Source organism: Nasonia vitripennis, chromosome 1 (assembly GCF_009193385.2).
Source record: "Nasonia vitripennis strain AsymCx chromosome 1, Nvit_psr_1.1, whole genome shotgun sequence".
Lineage (NCBI taxonomy): Eukaryota > Metazoa > Arthropoda > Insecta > Hymenoptera > Pteromalidae > Nasonia > Nasonia vitripennis.
This window is the reverse complement of record NC_045757.1, coordinates 33,764,055-33,780,305: the sequence shown is the minus strand read 5'-3', so window position 1 is coordinate 33,780,305 and position 16,251 is coordinate 33,764,055. Positions and strand designations below refer to the sequence as shown.

The 16,251-nt window shown below is 34.8% G+C and overlaps 5 protein-coding genes across 14 annotated transcripts; 3 read left to right on the top strand and 2 right to left on the bottom strand.

Moving 5' to 3' along the window:
* The first annotated feature begins 558 nt into the window (after positions 1-558).
* Positions 559-2,630, top strand: Or180 (odorant receptor 180). 2 transcript variants are annotated; one of them, NM_001190775.1, is made up of 9 exons: positions 583-726; positions 805-927; positions 1,001-1,118; positions 1,183-1,441; positions 1,526-1,648; positions 1,724-1,814; positions 1,895-2,031; positions 2,107-2,239; positions 2,323-2,382. In NM_001190775.1, the coding sequence occupies exons 1-9, from the start codon at positions 583-585 to the stop codon at positions 2,380-2,382; spliced, it is 1,188 nt and encodes a 395-aa protein (NP_001177704.1). The 2 variants fall into 2 exon arrangements, with proteins under 2 accessions (XP_031789389.1, NP_001177704.1); XM_031933529.2 differs by having other exon boundaries at positions 559-927; positions 2,323-2,630.
* LOC100122476 (phospholipase A-2-activating protein) lies at positions 956-9,838 on the bottom strand. Of its 4 annotated transcripts, XM_001606032.6 has the most exons (9): positions 9,417-9,838; positions 8,312-9,178; positions 7,926-8,244; positions 7,616-7,850; positions 7,116-7,537; positions 5,561-7,014; positions 4,492-5,376; positions 4,100-4,421; positions 3,790-4,018 (listed from the first exon to the last, which is right to left on the bottom strand). In XM_001606032.6, the coding sequence occupies exons 1-6, from the start codon at positions 9,551-9,553 to the stop codon at positions 6,694-6,696; spliced, it is 2,301 nt and encodes a 766-aa protein (XP_001606082.1). In that variant the 5' UTR covers positions 9,554-9,838; the 3' UTR covers positions 3,790-4,018; positions 4,100-4,421; positions 4,492-5,376; positions 5,561-6,693. The 4 variants fall into 4 exon arrangements, with proteins under 4 accessions (XP_008215324.1, XP_001606091.3, XP_031777232.1 ...); XM_008217102.3 differs by lacking the exons at positions 7,116-7,537; positions 7,616-7,850; positions 7,926-8,244; positions 8,312-9,178; positions 9,417-9,838 and adding exons at positions 956-3,225; positions 3,294-3,712 and having other exon boundaries at positions 5,561-6,035; positions 6,480-6,903; XM_001606041.5 differs by lacking the exons at positions 7,116-7,537; positions 7,616-7,850; positions 7,926-8,244; positions 8,312-9,178; positions 9,417-9,838 and adding exons at positions 956-3,225; positions 3,294-3,712 and having other exon boundaries at positions 5,561-6,035; positions 6,319-6,842.
* On the top strand, positions 9,630-11,856 carry LOC100122464 (exosome complex component MTR3). Of its 5 annotated transcripts, none has more exons than XM_031921392.1 (5): positions 9,630-9,739; positions 10,542-10,823; positions 10,902-11,155; positions 11,230-11,376; positions 11,456-11,856. In XM_031921392.1, the coding sequence occupies exons 2-5, from the start codon at positions 10,670-10,672 to the stop codon at positions 11,753-11,755; spliced, it is 855 nt and encodes a 284-aa protein (XP_031777252.1). In that variant the 5' UTR covers positions 9,630-9,739; positions 10,542-10,669; the 3' UTR covers positions 11,756-11,856. The 5 variants fall into 5 exon arrangements, with proteins under 5 accessions (XP_031777252.1, XP_008215319.1, XP_008215320.1 ...); XM_008217097.2 differs by lacking the exon at positions 9,630-9,739 and adding an exon at positions 9,806-9,948; XM_008217098.4 differs by lacking the exon at positions 9,630-9,739 and adding an exon at positions 9,817-10,048.
* LOC100114118 (splicing factor 3B subunit 5) lies at positions 11,767-12,634 on the bottom strand. The gene is made up of 2 exons (XM_001607042.6): positions 12,323-12,634; positions 11,767-12,115 (listed from the first exon to the last, which is right to left on the bottom strand). The coding sequence occupies exon 2, from the start codon at positions 12,112-12,114 to the stop codon at positions 11,857-11,859; it is 258 nt and encodes an 85-aa protein (XP_001607092.1). The 5' UTR covers position 12,115; positions 12,323-12,634; the 3' UTR covers positions 11,767-11,856.
* LOC100122451 (U4/U6.U5 tri-snRNP-associated protein 1) lies at positions 12,495-16,229 on the top strand. 2 transcript variants are annotated; one of them, XM_001606005.6, is made up of 10 exons: positions 12,495-13,057; positions 13,142-13,227; positions 13,308-13,922; positions 14,007-14,138; positions 14,231-14,783; positions 14,855-15,132; positions 15,220-15,500; positions 15,593-15,779; positions 15,863-16,017; positions 16,097-16,229. In XM_001606005.6, exons 1-10 carry the CDS (start codon positions 12,895-12,897, stop codon positions 16,122-16,124), a joined length of 2,478 nt encoding a protein of 825 aa, XP_001606055.1. In that variant the 5' UTR covers positions 12,495-12,894; the 3' UTR covers positions 16,125-16,229. The 2 variants fall into 2 exon arrangements, with proteins under 2 accessions (XP_001606055.1, XP_031777234.1); XM_031921374.2 differs by having other exon boundaries at positions 12,827-13,057; positions 13,123-13,227.
* The last annotated feature ends 22 nt before the right edge of the window (positions 16,230-16,251 follow it).

Genomic DNA, 16,251 nt, shown 5'->3' with positions numbered 1-16,251 from the left:
GTTCACTGAAAAAAGTCGCGTTTGCGGAAATTTAATCAAATACCAACTGTATTACTTAAATTATTATTTTATATATTCGTCGTTGTAAATATTTTAACCGACTTTCGTTAGAAATACAACTTTCTTTACCCAAAATATATGAATATACGTTGTATCTCTCAATTATCCTACACCAAAGGCACAACAAAAAACTACAGTATTGCATATCCACAAACAGACGCTCAGTTACAGCATGAGCGGTTTATTTAAAATAAAATTATTTTCACATTAGTGACGATTTCTCTATGAAAACAAACGTCTAGACAACCAACTTTACCTCCTATACAATACTATTGTGTGTTTACTTTTGACTACGAAAGTTTGACAAAGAACTTCTTAATCACTTTAGTAATGATTCAGAGTTAGAGCTAACACATGTATGTAAACAATGCCTTTTTGCCTTGATAATACACTTGTGCATTTCAAACAACAATGTCTTATACGACCTCAGGTATGGAATAGTACTGCGGGGAAAACCTCGAAAATATATTTGATCCATTGAGAAATGCGTAATACGCCAGTTTAAGTTTATCATCCGGTAAAATGGATTTATTTTACAATCAATATTTTAATATCAACAAGCACGTTTCGATGATCTGCGGCCTGTGGCCTTTTCAATCACAGTTTGGGAGAAGGATAAGCTACATGATTTTTGCGATGTCGACGTTTTCTATGATATTTTCTTTAGTAAGTATAGGTATTTTGAATTTTCAACTAACATTCTATTCACAGCAACTAAAATGTTCATATTTTATTCTCAAAAAGACAGCTGGCATTATATCGCAGCTAAATCCTGATCTTTTAAACATCTTAGAGACTTGCGTTGCGCTGTTTTTTTGCGTCTGTGGTTTCCTCGTGTGCACGATTCTTTATAATCAAAAAAATCAGGTATTACAAGTACAATTGAAAAATTAAATTACTTTAATACTGTTAATTTATATTATAAAAATGCTGTGTTTAGATAAAACGATTATACGAAAGAATCGCTGCTGATTGGGAAAATTTGACCGACGATTTGGAACGTGACGTATTGCGTACTTTTCTATTGGAAGGACGAAAATTGATCTTTATTACTCTGGGTGATTTTTCATTTTTTTTTTCTAAATTACATAAATACCCTATGAATCCTTACTATATTTTCAGTCTATTCTTTTCCCGCTTTCTCGTTATTTGCTTGCATAACATTTCTTCCACGAATGTTCAGCGAAGAATCCACAAAACTGTGTCTGCATAGCTTTCCTTATTACTTGGAATCCATGGTAATCGATAAAAACTTGTGCAATTTGCAAGTCTCCTTGCATTATAGCGTTGCTTTAGGATACGTGGGCTTGTCATTTTTGTCGGTCGGTGCTACGTATATATGCAGCGTCAAACATGTTTGCGCTTTGTATGAAATCGCACGGTAATTCGATAGATTTTATTATTACAAATATATAAGTTTCGAAATAGGACAAACATTAGTCGTTAAAAACTTTTCGTTCTACAGGCTACGATTAGAGAATGCAACAGTACGTTATGGAAACTATGATCCGTTGGGAGAGCTAACAGATGAGACGTCGATCATTCATAATTTGATTGAAGCTATTGATATGCATAAAAATGCCCTAAGGTCAAAAAGATAAAGAATTTTCAGCTTTCAATGTAATTTTGAATCTATATTTGACGATTTTTATTCCTGTTGCAGGGGTATACAGATAATAGAGCAAGTTTTCAGTACTGGATTCTTCATTATTCAAATATTTGGTTTAAGTCTTCTTGCCATTCTCATATGCGAAGTAATAAATATAATAGATTGTTTGGTAATGATATTCCTGGATTCACGTTACTAATTAAATTATGGTTTATTTTTTTCTAGTTAAAATATCACGAAGGAGAGATCACCGAAATGATACGATTTATGCTCGTACTGTCTGTATTTGTAATATATTTATTTTTCATGAATTGGTCTGGAGAACAAGTCATACAATCGTGCGACGATATTCAGAAAACGGCGTAAGTGCATCGATATAAATTTTTGATTCGACTTCGAAAGTAAATAGACTTCTGAAATATAGATTGCATGTTTAGATACGATATCGATTGGCACAGAATATCTTCAAGAACTCGAATTTTCGTACTCATGATCATGCAGCGTACCCTAAAACCCGTTCACTTGACAGCCGGAAACATGATGATTTTATCGATACAAAATTTTGGCACGGTAATATTTTATTAGAAAATTAAAAATACGTTAAATATAATATGATAAAACCATTAGTGAAAAATTTTATATCAATATTTAAGATTTTAAAGAGCGCATGGTCATTTGGAACGATACTGCTGACTACGCAAAAATCTGTGTAAAGCAAGGATGATCATCTCTTTGGATAATAATTACATTTGAATGTTAAAAGTCGTTATAATTTTGGCAAATATTTTTCAAATGTTAACTTATCTAAATAAAACATAGTATAACTGTTAAGTAGAACGATTAAAATTATGACTGTTTACCTTCATGATATTATGATATACATAACTAAAGGTTTGCCTATATAAAATGCCATATTTGGTGTGAAAATCGAATTGAAATACTGGTCGCAGTTTATGTGCAAGTGACATTGCAAAAAACTAGAAACTTTATTTCGGCAAAATATTGAGTATTTATTTCAGTTAAATAGTCAAATCAGTCGATTAACTCTTCGTATGTTTTGTTTTATTTGTACTATGATGTAAAAACTTCTTTTTTTATAGAAAATAGTTTATAGAAAAATCTTAAAATCTTAATACTACAATCTAGGCACTTCAAAAGAGCGAATAACGAACAATAAATAAATATAAAAACTTTTTAGCAATCGTAGCAAGCAAAGCATTAACGTTTTATGTTTTAATCAATTCAAGGATCTGCCTTGTTAAGCTGAGAAGTTTGTTAGGAACATTTGAAGAATCGACTCCATCTAATAGTATTCTTAAGGCTTTTAAAACTGGTCTAGACTGTTTTACAGACTTAACAAAGCCTTTGCGTTCAGTTGCACTTGAAGCATCCAGTATCAAAGATCCAAGTGCGACAAAGACCCTAAATAAGGCTTCGGTGTCCTTTAAAATTTCAAGGAGTCTAAAAATAACTCCAAGAACCTGCATCTTCCCAAAGGTGTCGTTCGTTTTGTTAAGAGCAATAACTAAATTTAGAATATACGTAGATATAGCGATCTGCAAAAAGAAATTCTTTATAAGATATAAGTTTTTTACAAGATGTAAAAAAATGTTTCAATAATTACCTCATTGCTTTTATTTCCAAGTGTGTTAAGATCACGTACCGCCGTAAGTACCTCGTTTTTCGATCGAATGCAAAATTGTTCACCTGTTTCGTGACTAAAAAGATTTGCCAATAAACGAAAAGTGAGCATTTGGTTCGATGTTACAGCGTCATTTTGTACATGGCGTTTCAGCACATCTAAAATCCCATTTGAACAAAACTGTTCGTTTACGCCTGCTCGTAATACGGCTAAACGAGCTATATCGAGAACAGGAAAAACTACGTTATCAGGCCAATTCAATAAAGCCTTCAAGACATTCATCTCTTCATCAATGGGTTTTTCATTTTCAGCTGTAACTAGATTTACTAAAGATTCTAGTTTCTCAGGTTCTATTCTTTGAATTCCATCTTCATTCTTTGAATTGAACTCTTTTAGTTTTTCTGTAAAAAAATATTATTTATCAGCATGTTTATAATAACATTTTTGACTTAACTTATTATAAGAATATTTATTTTACCATAAATGGCGGATATGTTGGCTTGTTCTAATTTTAAATATTGTCGTTGAGGGATGTAGTTAATTTGTCCTAAAGTACTCGGTGGAGATGATCTTGACGCTCCAGCTTGATCATTATTTTCGGGGGAATTGGAAACATAACGACCACCTTCTGCAAATGGATTGCTGTACTGTGCTTCTGCATTGAGAATCGGAGTGAGTTGTAAGTTGGTTGTTATGAAATTCGCTATCTGTAAAATGCAATTACAAAAAATGTGACGTATATATTTTTTTAATAGTGATTAAAACAAATTCTAAAAAATTTTAATTACCCTATCCAAATATGTTTGATCAAGATCATTGTCCTCTAGAAATTTTTGTGCTGCAAGGTATGGATCTTGTCCTTTATTATAAGGTAATTTTAAGAAAGGTTTACCCTCTTCAATATCGACGGAAAATACATAATCATATTGTACGCCATTTAAAGTGGGTTTTCCTTTAGTCCTTGTTTCATTCTCAACAACATCACCAATCAATTTCCACTCAAATTGTTCTTGATGCCACCTATAAGCTTTCACTTTATCACCATTTCTAACAATGATTGTATCTCCGTCTTTTTCTCCAGGTTGATGTAATTCACTTGTAAGCGGTATACTATTTCAAACAAAAAATATTAGATAATTCAAATTTTAATATTTAATTTGTCAGATTAAAAAAAACTTACTCTTCAACGTTGCCCACGTCCTTGGGTTTACTTTCTTTGGCATACTTTTCAATACTTTTTATAACAGCTTCTTTAAACTTTATCATAGACTCGCGATCTATGAATCTTTGTGGATTAACAGTGAATATCCTCACCACACCATCAGATGATCCACAGATGAGGTCTTTGTTAGGTAAGAGTCTAACACTTCTTACAGTTTCAGAAGGGATTCCTATAGTTTGTTGTACTCTGCCATTACGCCATACTCTGACAGTCCTATCATCCCCACATGACACAGCTAACGTACCTTCAAAAAGTGCTGAAATGCTATAAATATGGTTTGTATGTCCACCATAAGTACCCAAACAAACTCCACTAATGGCATGCCAATGTTTGGTTACAGCATCAGTGCCACATGTCAAGAACTCATTCACGTTGACTACAGCTATATCTCTGATGCAACCCTTATGCCCGATCAGTCTGTGCAAAATTGTTCCACTCCTTAAATAAACTATTGCGATCTTATCTGACCCACCAGTTACTACAGAACCATTAGGTAAATCTGCTATGCACCAAATGATAGCAGTTTGAGCATGACCTAAAAATGTTGCTTCAGGTTTTGTTAAATCATACAAATTCCACAATTTTCCAGTATGGTCAGATGAGCAGGTGAAGAAGGAGTCTTTCTCCAAAATACTAGCATTCAAGCCGTTTACTATACTTTCGTGTGCTTGAATTGTATGAACTGGATTTTCCTCTCCTGGATAATAAATGCAAATATTTTTGTCACTGCTACCGGTTACAATGAATCCAGTTGGATTTTTTGCAGTTGGCTCAATAATACACGCTGAACAGACAAAACCAGTGTGCCCTTTCATCAGAATACTCTCTTCATATACTCCTTCCCTGTTTATATAAATATATTTAAAAATAACGAGTTAGTTATGTCATATTGTGCCAATTATCTAAATACGTTTAAAATCGTAATTAAGAACAAACAAATTCCAAAAAGAGAACGTAAGATTTCAACGTTGTAAACAGAGATAATTTAATGTATAAAATATCTTGATGAAAAATTCGTAAAACTCACTCTTTCGGTTTCCAAAATCTCGCCGTGTTATCTTTCGAAGTCGATACAAAGCTACCATTTTTGAAGATCGCCAAACTTTGAACTTCATCCGTATGTCCAACGAGCTCATGGCTCAATTTGTACGAAGAAAATGAATTTGCAGATTTTGCCATTATATATAAGTATATATTTCTTCTCAAAGTTCTCGGACGCTGATCTTGAATTCTATAAATACAACACCTTCGATGCGCTCGCCACCGCAGCAGACGCAGAACTGATCCTACTGCGTTTGAGCAGGGTCGGCGTCGGCGTCGGCGTCGTCTTCTTTGTTTACAGTGTTCTGTCACATGTGCGTCGTAGCGCGTAAGTAGTACAACACAATGATCAACTGATGACTCTTGCCGAAAATTTGCCGAAAATTTCCAAGGTTTATTCTTTGTGCGTCGGAACTTCTCGGCGGTCCCGCGATATTTGCTTTGATGCCAGTGAGATGCTCCTAGAAAGAACCAAATCGTTTGAGTCGCTCTGGGTTTCAACGTGTTGAAACATGATCAATTCGAAATAAGGATTGCCAACACCTGGAAAAATGATTAGTCATTCTCATCTAAAACTTGTTAACAATATAAGTATGTGTATGCATATCTTTAATGGCTACATATATCGCTTTTCATTACCTCCGATTTATGAATTATATTCAGTATGAAAATAAAAAGTTATGTGGGAAGAAGCTAGCTCCAAGCAAAGTTTTTTAGATTTATGTTAAAGTTTATTTTACTAACCTGTGTTTATAAGTATCTTCTGTATGCATTGTATGTACATACATACATTATTGACGTTAGGGTTAAATTTAGAGATTAGTTATTTTGCTAATACGCTATTAACTCATTAATACGCAAATGTTTGTTACACATAATACTCAAAACATAAAAATACTTCTCACCTTTGAATTGTACGTATGCAAGAAAATAAAAAGTAGAAAACTCAGTTTTCAAAATCGAAATAGAAACACGAACCATACAATGAAAAAGATAATAAAACTCGACTAGACTCTCTTTATTCGAAGTTTTTCCTTTTTTTAGCGCAGTATTACTTTAGTATAAAAAAATAACGAGAAAATATTAACATGCTTAGTTTTTTGTATCTTAAACTGCTTTTCAAGCGATCAAACTGATAATTTCTTTAGAAACACAGGCGAGTTTGTTTTGAACACTGAGGTCCAAGCTTTCAGACGCTTGTTGCAAAACGTTCAAGGCGTTTTCGGACTGCCCCACAACTTTGACGAACTCGGCGCGCTCACTGCTACTGGACCCCGTCAGCAGAGTGCCGAGTGCGACCAGCGCTCGGAAGACCGCCTCCGTTTCTTTGAACAACGAGAGAAGATTGCAAATAACGCCCAGCACTTGCGTCTTTCCTGCTGAATCATTCGTTTTATTAACAGCCACCACTAAATTTAGAATGTACGTTGACACGGCAACCTGCGAAAAGTGGTAAACAAAGAAAGTTTGATGATTATCATGAGAACAAGGGAAGTACTTGTAAATTGTCTTAATAGCGCTTATTTTATATATATATGTACCTGATTGTTCTTGTTTCCAAGAGAAGGCAAGTCTAGGATGGCTTTTAACATATCAGTTCTGTGCTGAAGGCCAAGTTTTTCTCCTTTTTCGTGGCAAAACATATTTGCTAAAAGGCGAAAGGTGAGCATCTGATTCGATACTACTGCGTCAGTTTTTAAATGTCGTTTCACCAAATGTAAGAGATCTTCGGTGCAGAATTGGTCATTTACATTTTTTTGCAAAACGGCTAAACGAGCAATATCAAGAACTGGAAAAACTACGGGGTCGGGCCAACTCAGTAACGACGATAATAAACTGATTGATCCGGCTTGCACTGATTCCTGGTTCTGATTGGTAGCCAATTTTACAACTGATTCTATTTTACCCTCTGGTAAACTTTGTACCCCTGCTTGCTGCTTCGAATTAAATTCTTTAAGTTTATCTAAAAAAAGAAGAGAAGGTATTTGTTTAAATGAAATTTAAAAACACACAATACTTGTATACAGCGCAAAATAAATACCATGAATAGCATTTAAGCTTGCTTGCTCCAGTCTTAGATAATTGGTCATTGGCATATATGTAGATTTAAAAGGAGTTGCAGGTTTTACTGTAGGTGGTGTTGGTGTAGGTTGGGCTGGACTTTGAGCTGGGGCAGCAGGTATATACCGATTACCTCCTGTGAATGGATCATAAAATTGTGGCGCGCTGTTCACAACAGGAGCTGGTGTAGAATTTTTTATTATAAAGTTTGCTACCTGTAAAAGTTATATATTTAAAATTAGAAAAATGGTACTTAAATTTGTATTTAAATTTTAATTATTTCTACATACTTGTTCTAAGAACATCTGACTGAGCTGATTGTCATCAATGAACTTTTGTGCTGCATACCAAGGATCTTGTCCTTTATTATAAGGTAATTTTAAAGGAGGAACTCCATCTTGTATGTCAACAGAAAAAACGTAATCATATTCAATTCCATTATGCATATTTGAAGAATTGTTCGAATTGGCTCCCATAACATCCCCAATGAGATTCCACTTCAGATCTTTCTGAGACCAACTGTAAGCTTTAACACTACCATCTTCTTTAACTAATTTCGTTTCTCCATCTTTCTTTCCTGGCTGTTGCAGTACACTTGCATCAGGTAGACTGAAAAATTCATTTATGATTATTTTATGCTTAAATATATCCAGCAGTTATTTTAGTCAAAACTTACTCGCTCATTTTGATATCTCCTAGTTCCTGCTTAGCCTTTAGCTCAGTGTTCACAACAGACTCTTCAAACCTTTGAATGATTTCAGAATCAGCATATCTTTCTGGATGTGCAGTAAAGATTCTGACTAACCCATCAGAAGCCCCACAAACAATATCTCCATTGGGTAAAAGTTTAACGCTCCACACTGTTTGTGTGGGTAACGTAATTGTTTGATCTACTTCTCCATTACACCAAACTCTAACTGTTCTATCTTCTCCAGATGAAGCTACTAAACTTCCTCCAGGAAACGCTGATAAGCTGTATATATAATTTGTATGACCATAAAAATTACCTAGACAGTCACCAGTGACTGCAGTCCAATGTTTAATAACTGCATCATTGGCGCAAGTCAAAAATTCATTCTCATTAATTACAGCTATATCTCTTACACAATCTGTGTGTCCTTCTAGTTTGTGTAAAACTTTTCCATCCCTTAAATATACTATCACAAGTTTATCCGCAGATCCAGTCACAACTGAGCCGTTGGCTAAGTCTGACACACACCAAACAGCAGCAGAGTGGCCAAGATACGTCATCTGTGGTTTCTCCAAATCATCAAGACTCCACATTTTAGCGGAAAAATCCCAGGAACTACTTACAAATGCCGTTGGATCTAAACTGCTTGTTCTCAAACAGCATACTGTATTTTCATGTGCTTTAATTTTATGGACAGGCTGCTCTTCTCCAGGGTTGTAAATAAAGATGTGATTGTCATTACTACCGGTGATTATCAATCCTTTAGGATGCTTCTGAGTAGGATTGATGATGCACACGGAGCTGACGAAATTACTGTGACCCCTCATTACTACATTTCCAACGAAGTTTCCGCTGTTCCGACACAGCCATGAAAAAAAAGAGGTGAAATATATAATAATTTTATTAAAAAGCAGCATATCTTCAATTTTTTTCTGCAAAGTTTGCATCTGTATATCCGTGTACCGTCAGACCAAAAGAGAACGTTACGAGCCGTTAATTACCGCATCGTGAATCTCGATTACAGAGTTCGGGCGCACAGGAAAGGCAATACAGCTAAAAGTGTAGCACAAAGAAAATGAAAAATACTCACTCTTGAAACTTCCAGAATATAGCGGACTTGTCCCTGGAGGCGGAGACGATGCTACCGTCGCTGGCGACGGCCAAGGCGCGCACGTCCCCGGAGTGGCCGACGAGCTCGCGGCTCAACTTGTACAAGGATTTAGCCATAACTCCTTTGCTTCTTCTTGCGCAGATTATACGTTATTGTTATGCTTATCGCAAAAAGGACGCACTGATACTACTGCTGCTACCGTAAAAAGTCACAAGTCAGGGGGAAGCGACTCGGTATACTTATACTTGCACCTACTACACACCACCTTCTACACTACGATAAATAGGCCGCCGGTCGTATAGGTATATAAGTATTGCTGAAGCGATCTCGCGAATTTTCAAAGCTGTGTGCGTATATAAAGCCGTAAACTGTTCATGTCGCCGCGACGGGACGCTCGCGAAACAGCGCCTCCCGCGGTCGGGTTCTCGCGGACTTTTGCATATATAAATATTACATTATTACTTGGCAAAAGAAAGATCTTGTGCATTTTTTGAAAGAAGGATTAAACATGGTAATTACGTATTACGTAAAGCATCAGTACTTTATGATGATTATAAAGTTTAATCTAATTTTATAAGTATATTCATAGGAAATACAATGATAAAATCACTGTAAGTACTTTGATATATAGTGTTTTGTTATTTTGCAAATTCGGCCTTTGGAAGCAAAACACCAAGCCATAATATAAGTATGTAGTAATAATAAAACAAGATAATAACGCGTACTCATCAATTGTTCTCTAAAATTAGCTGAAAGTTGGCTTGACAGTTAATTAAATGTCGTAACTGTAATTTTTTAATTATTTTTCGTTTTCGAACTTGCATTTCGGCAGCACTAACGTCACAAAACCGTCAAGTGACATGTGGAACCGTGCAATATATAGATATATCTATATGCAGTATAGCACGTGTTTTGGTTTATACTTCAATTTTCGTGTATTTACGCGGTATCTATTGATGCTTCATTACGCATAACCTCCTTCGTAGGTAAATTTGTATTCTGTTTCTTTTTTTCTGTTCTGTAGCAAACTTGTAAAAAATATTACCTACGTTAGAATATTCATTATTTATTTTATGAGAAATGCAATAATGCAAATTTTTGCAGGTATCAACAAGCGGTATGTGTTTAAAAATTAACGGAAGTGTAAAATAAATAAGACAACCTGTGGAGTCGAAAGATTGAAACACATACTTAATTTTCAATTAACTATCCCGAAAAAAATTTTGAAAAAAATGCCACATGACCAGAGAAGAATTAATGGTCCTGAATCAACAGTTCCATACAGTATTTACGTGGATTTGAATGCCAAGCCTGCAAAGTCCTCCATCAAAAATGAACTTAAAACCAGAGTGGATTCTAGAAAGCACAAAGAACTTCGAAAAATGTGTAAGCTTTTTAAAAATTAGAATTACCTTAGTTATATTTTCTTCAAAATAGTTTAATTTTACATAACGCTTATTTCAGTCATAAAATTAGGAGTAGTCAGTCAAGCAAAGGGTTCAGCCTACATAGAAATGGGCCAGACAAAAGTTATTTGTTCAGCTTTCGATCCAAGAGAAATTCCAAATAAAACAAGTTACAGTACTCAGGGAGAAATATTCTGCGAATTTAAGTTTGCTTCATTTGCTACTTGCAAAAGAAAAGGCCATCAACAAGATACAGAAGAAAAGGAATACAGTTTAATTATGCAAAGGGCACTGGAGCCTGCAGTTTGCAGAGTAAGTATTGAACAATTCATTTACGCTTGAAGCATTACAAAAGCAACTTCCTAATGAAAAATAATTATTCTTAGCACGAGTTTCCTAACTTTCAAGTAGATGTTTATGCTTTAGTATTAGATAATGGCGGATCAGCTTTAGGAGCTGCAATTATGGGTGCAAGTTTAGCATTGGCAAATGCAAGTGTACCTATGTTTGGAATTGTGACCGCAGTGACAGCTGTAAATAATTCATTTTTATTTTATATTACACATTTGATCTATTGATAGATAAACATAAAAATATTTTCAATATTTATAGGGCATTTATGATGACCTGCTTTTACTGGATCCAACTGATAAAGAAGAAGCTCTCTGTTTATCTGTTGCTAAACAAAAGAAGTTAACAAATCATGGAATTATAATGCAAGCTATGCTCTTACAGCATGATCAAATATCGGAGTTCTTTCTAGTAGGCAGTATGGATGTTGATTGTGTAAATAATTCTATGGAACTTTTAAGTAAAACATGTAGTGATGTACATCCTATCCTACAGCAATCTCTCACAAAATTAGTCATGAAGATGCTTAAGAGGGAAAAAGAGGAGGAGGGAGACAATTGACATACATATAATTTTAAATAATTGATTTTTTTATTGATGCTTATGAATAAATTTTATCTTAATTAATGTAAGAAAGAATAAAAAGAACGTATGTACATAAATTAATCTTCTGGCTTTTCTGGTGGTGGACCACATGGTTGCAACATCTTTTCCATGAGATTAAAGCGTACTCTTGCTTTTGCTTCATTCTCAGCAATAGAAAAGAAATTTAAAAGATCGTAGTGACCCATATAAGAACTGCACGAATCTCGGTGCTGATTTACAAGCCACTCAAACTTGGTAGTATCAGCATGACCAGTTCCAATATATTTTGATTGGAGATGCTCCAACTGACTGTGAATATTGTATCTTTCTCCCATTCTGTACAAAAAAAAAAAATTTTCAAACAATGCAACAATAATTGCTTCTGTTATTAAAATGACAAGATGTTTCTATTGCTAAATACTTGATAGAAAATATTCATATAAAGAATTAGTTAGATTCTAACCTAATAAAAATCAAAATTAAGATCCAGAAAATGAAGGAAAGATTCACTATTACTACAAAATTCATAAAAATTTTACATACCTGAATGAGCTTTCTTCGGGAGAAAAAACAATTGATTTTGTTTATAACTTCAACAATCTATTTTATATGCTGCGACGAATGACGAGGATTCGGCTTTCGTGAAATGATGCTTTCAACATAAACAAATGCAGATGGTGCGTTCCAGTTCAAAGTACAACAGAACAGACTTGAGCGTCCACTGGCTGGATCACGGGCCACGGCTGATGTCATCAGAGTGATACGTATATATAGATAGATCGGGAGTTGGTCATTGGTGTGCTCCGAAAAGTGAAAACACACCTCAGCGCGGCAGTGACCGGCCCGTCGCCATCTAATCGAGTAGGCGTCTATAGGTATACAACGGGAAGGAAAATTGGTGTATATTTATGTATATAGTTTATACTTGTGCGTATGTATCGTAGTGTATTATCAAGTAAACTACTATGTGCTGATAAAAAGAAAAAAGTGACTTTATGGTTCTCAAATTCATTTTTAAACACGTCAGACCTTAAATAACATTTTTAGAGGTTAGGAAAGAGAGCTATTGGAAACATCAAACATTTTTAAGAGTAAACTGCACTTGTTTCGAGGAAATGGGATCAAATAAACGGCACAAGTCCGACAAGAGTCGGGAATCGAGAAAGAAACGACACAGAAGTCACTCCCGGTCTGAGTCGATAGAACGCGAGAGACCCGAAAAACACAGGCATCACAAGAAGCACAAGAAGAAAGATCGCAAGGATTACGATAGTGATGGTAAGTTTTTTTACTTTTACTGTTAATTTTGCAATACCAAAATTAACTCTTTCAGTTTTGTTAAGAAATTGTATTACTCTGCAGTGGAAATTGTCGGCGTCCCACCACCACCAAAGATTTCAAGGACTGTACATCTGTCAACTCCGTCACCACCTGAAATTTATGAAACTGTGAGTTTGATATTTCATTTATTTTTTTAACTGACGGACATAAAAAATAATTAAATATTGTAATTATATTTTCATTCTAGTCCAGGGAAGAAAGATACTCTTCAAGAGATTATGGCTTTGTTGGAGAAGACAGAGTCAGAGAAGATAGGACTAGAGTCAGAGAAGAAAGACCTAGGGAAGACAAAATCAGAGAAGATGTACGCAGAGATGATAGAGGCAGAGAAAACAGAGGATACCGAGAAGACAGAGGCAGGGAAGATAGAGGAAGAGAAGATAGAGGCAGAGAAGATAGAGGCAGAGAAGACAGGTTGCCTACTAAACGTAGATCTCCTTCACCACCAAAAAGTGGGAAATCTCACGAATCACTTTCGATTGAGGAAACAAATCGAATAAGAGCCAAGCTTGGGTTAAAACCTCTGGAAGTTGACAGTGGTCCTAAGGAAGGTGGTCCTCCAAATCTTATAAAAGATGATCTTGGAGAGTTTTTGCATAAGCCTGCTACTAATGCAGCTGAAAAAGCAAAACAGGAAAAATTAAGAGAAAGGCTTGCTACAACCAAGCAAAAGAGAGAAATCCAATCGTCTCTTGCTGCTATAAAAACATTAGGTGAAGGTGATGATGATGATCTTAATACTGAGAAATGGGCAAGCAAATTCACTCAAATACAAGATGAAAAAAGAAAGGCAGCAGAAAGAGTATGTTAAAGATTATTTTATATCATGAAAAGAGACGTAAATTTCTAGTATTTATATAATTTTATTATTTAATTTATTTTCTAGGCAAAGATGTTGGATCAGATGGATGAAGAGTTTGGCGGTATCGGTAATTTAGTCAAGGAAGACATTCGCAATGACTTAAAAAATGCTTACACAAATAAAGACCTGAGGGGTCTAAAAGTAGAGCACAGTTTGGTAAATATTCTTTTTAATGACTATACAAATTTCATGCTCAATAATCTCTCTACTTTTATTTGTAAGAATTTTAAAATATTTGTTTATTTCAGAATAATTTCAATGAAGGCTCTTCTGTCATATTGACTCTAAAAGATCAAGCTGTTCTAGCAGAAGAAGATGATGTTTTAGTAAATGTCAATATGATTGATGATGAGCGTTACAAGAAGAACGTTTTAGTGAAATCTAAAAAACCAGGATATGACGCTTACGACGAGAGTCATTATGATGAATACGGAATGCCTCTTGGTAAAGTTTTGGATAAATATGATGAAGAAATAGAAGGCGAAAAACGAGACAGCTTTGCTATCGGCATGGTTGATGCCAAAGAGATAAAAGAAAGGCAAGCCGCTATGGTAAAAAATCGCCTAGCAAACAAGCGATTAGAAAGTTTACAATTGGCTGAGCCAAAGATAGCTAGTGATTACTTCAATGAATCAGAATTGGAAAAATTCAAAAAAACAAAAAAGAAAGTAAGAAAGCTCAGAACGAAGAAAACTTTAAAGGCTGATGATCTTTTGAGTAGTGCTAATGATTACTTGAAAGATTTAGGAAGTAGAAGGCGTCGGCATGCAGGTGATATTTTGGACAATGACGATTTAGGAGGTAATGGCATTTTATCGAAGATTGATGTATTTCAAATTTTTTTTCAAAATTAAAATAATTCAAATTTATAGGACCCACAGAGGACCTCAGTGGCGTAAAAATTGAAGACGATGATCACGACCTTGATCGAAGAATGAAACAAAAATGGAAAAAAATAAAAGCACCTGCCCCATCGATAAAGCCAGAAGAAATAGCTTTAACAATAAAGCAAGAAGCAGATATGACCAACGAAACAGACTCAGCAGGGAACATTATTCTTAATTCCACAGCCGAATTTTGTCGAACGCTGGGTGATATTCCGACTTATGGTCAGGCGGGTAATCGGGATGAAAATCATCAAGAATTTATGGTACGATTTCATTTAATTCTTTATTTATATATTATATAAAATAATAACACATGATTGATTAAATTACCTGTTTTCTAATGTAAATAGGATTTCGAGGTGAACGAAGTAAAGCAAGAATGCGTGGATGAAGAAATGAACGGTAAAAGCGCTTGGAATACCGTAGAAGTAGATGATGTAACCGTTGTACCTTTCACCACTGAAGCGGCAATTCTGGATGCTGAACCATCCCTTGATCAGGGAGTTGGAGGAGCATTGAAATTGGCGATGAGTAAAGGATATCTTCAGAAAGAAGATAGTAATCGACCCTCTGCAAACCAATTGGCTCATCTTAGAGCACAGAATTATTCTATAGAAGATAAGACTTATGGGTATGGCATATAATTTAATTAATATTGAATTATGTAGTAATTTTGACGGCGTATGTTGCAAAAGAATTAATAAACCTTAACCATTTTTTTAGCGATGATGACAAATTCGGTCGAAGAGATAGGTATAACGGACCAACGTCAGAATTCACCGAAAAAATCGGATATAGACCTATCCTAAAATTGGAGCAGATTGGCGATGACGGTCGTGTTTTGACTACGAAAGAAGCTTTTCGATATTTGTCTCATAAATTTCACGGCAAAGGTCCGGGTAAAAATAAGGTAATATTCGACATTTCAATGTATACTTTTAAATATCTTCGAAGTATTATCTATATGACTCTAAAATCTTATTTTGTACGCAGGTTGAAAAACGAATGAAGAAGGCAGAGCAAGAGTTATTGATGAAGAGAATGTCCTCAACAGACACCCCTCTGGGTACATTAAATCTTCTTCAAGCTAAACAAAAGGAAACACAATCACCTTTCATTGTTCTAAGCGGCAGTAAGCACATGCAAACGTAAGTTATCATTTCTTGATTTTAATCTGGAAAGACTATCATTTTATTAATAATAAATAATCAATAATTTTTGTTTTAGGGCTAGTATTTCGAAAAGTAAAAATTGAACAACTTGTACATATTAAAACGTTAAGGTTTACTTGTAAATAAGCTGAATTAACTATATCTTGGTGAATAAAAAAATTTTCTTGAAATAAACATATTGGAAGCTATAATACCTGTTTCTTTTCTCCT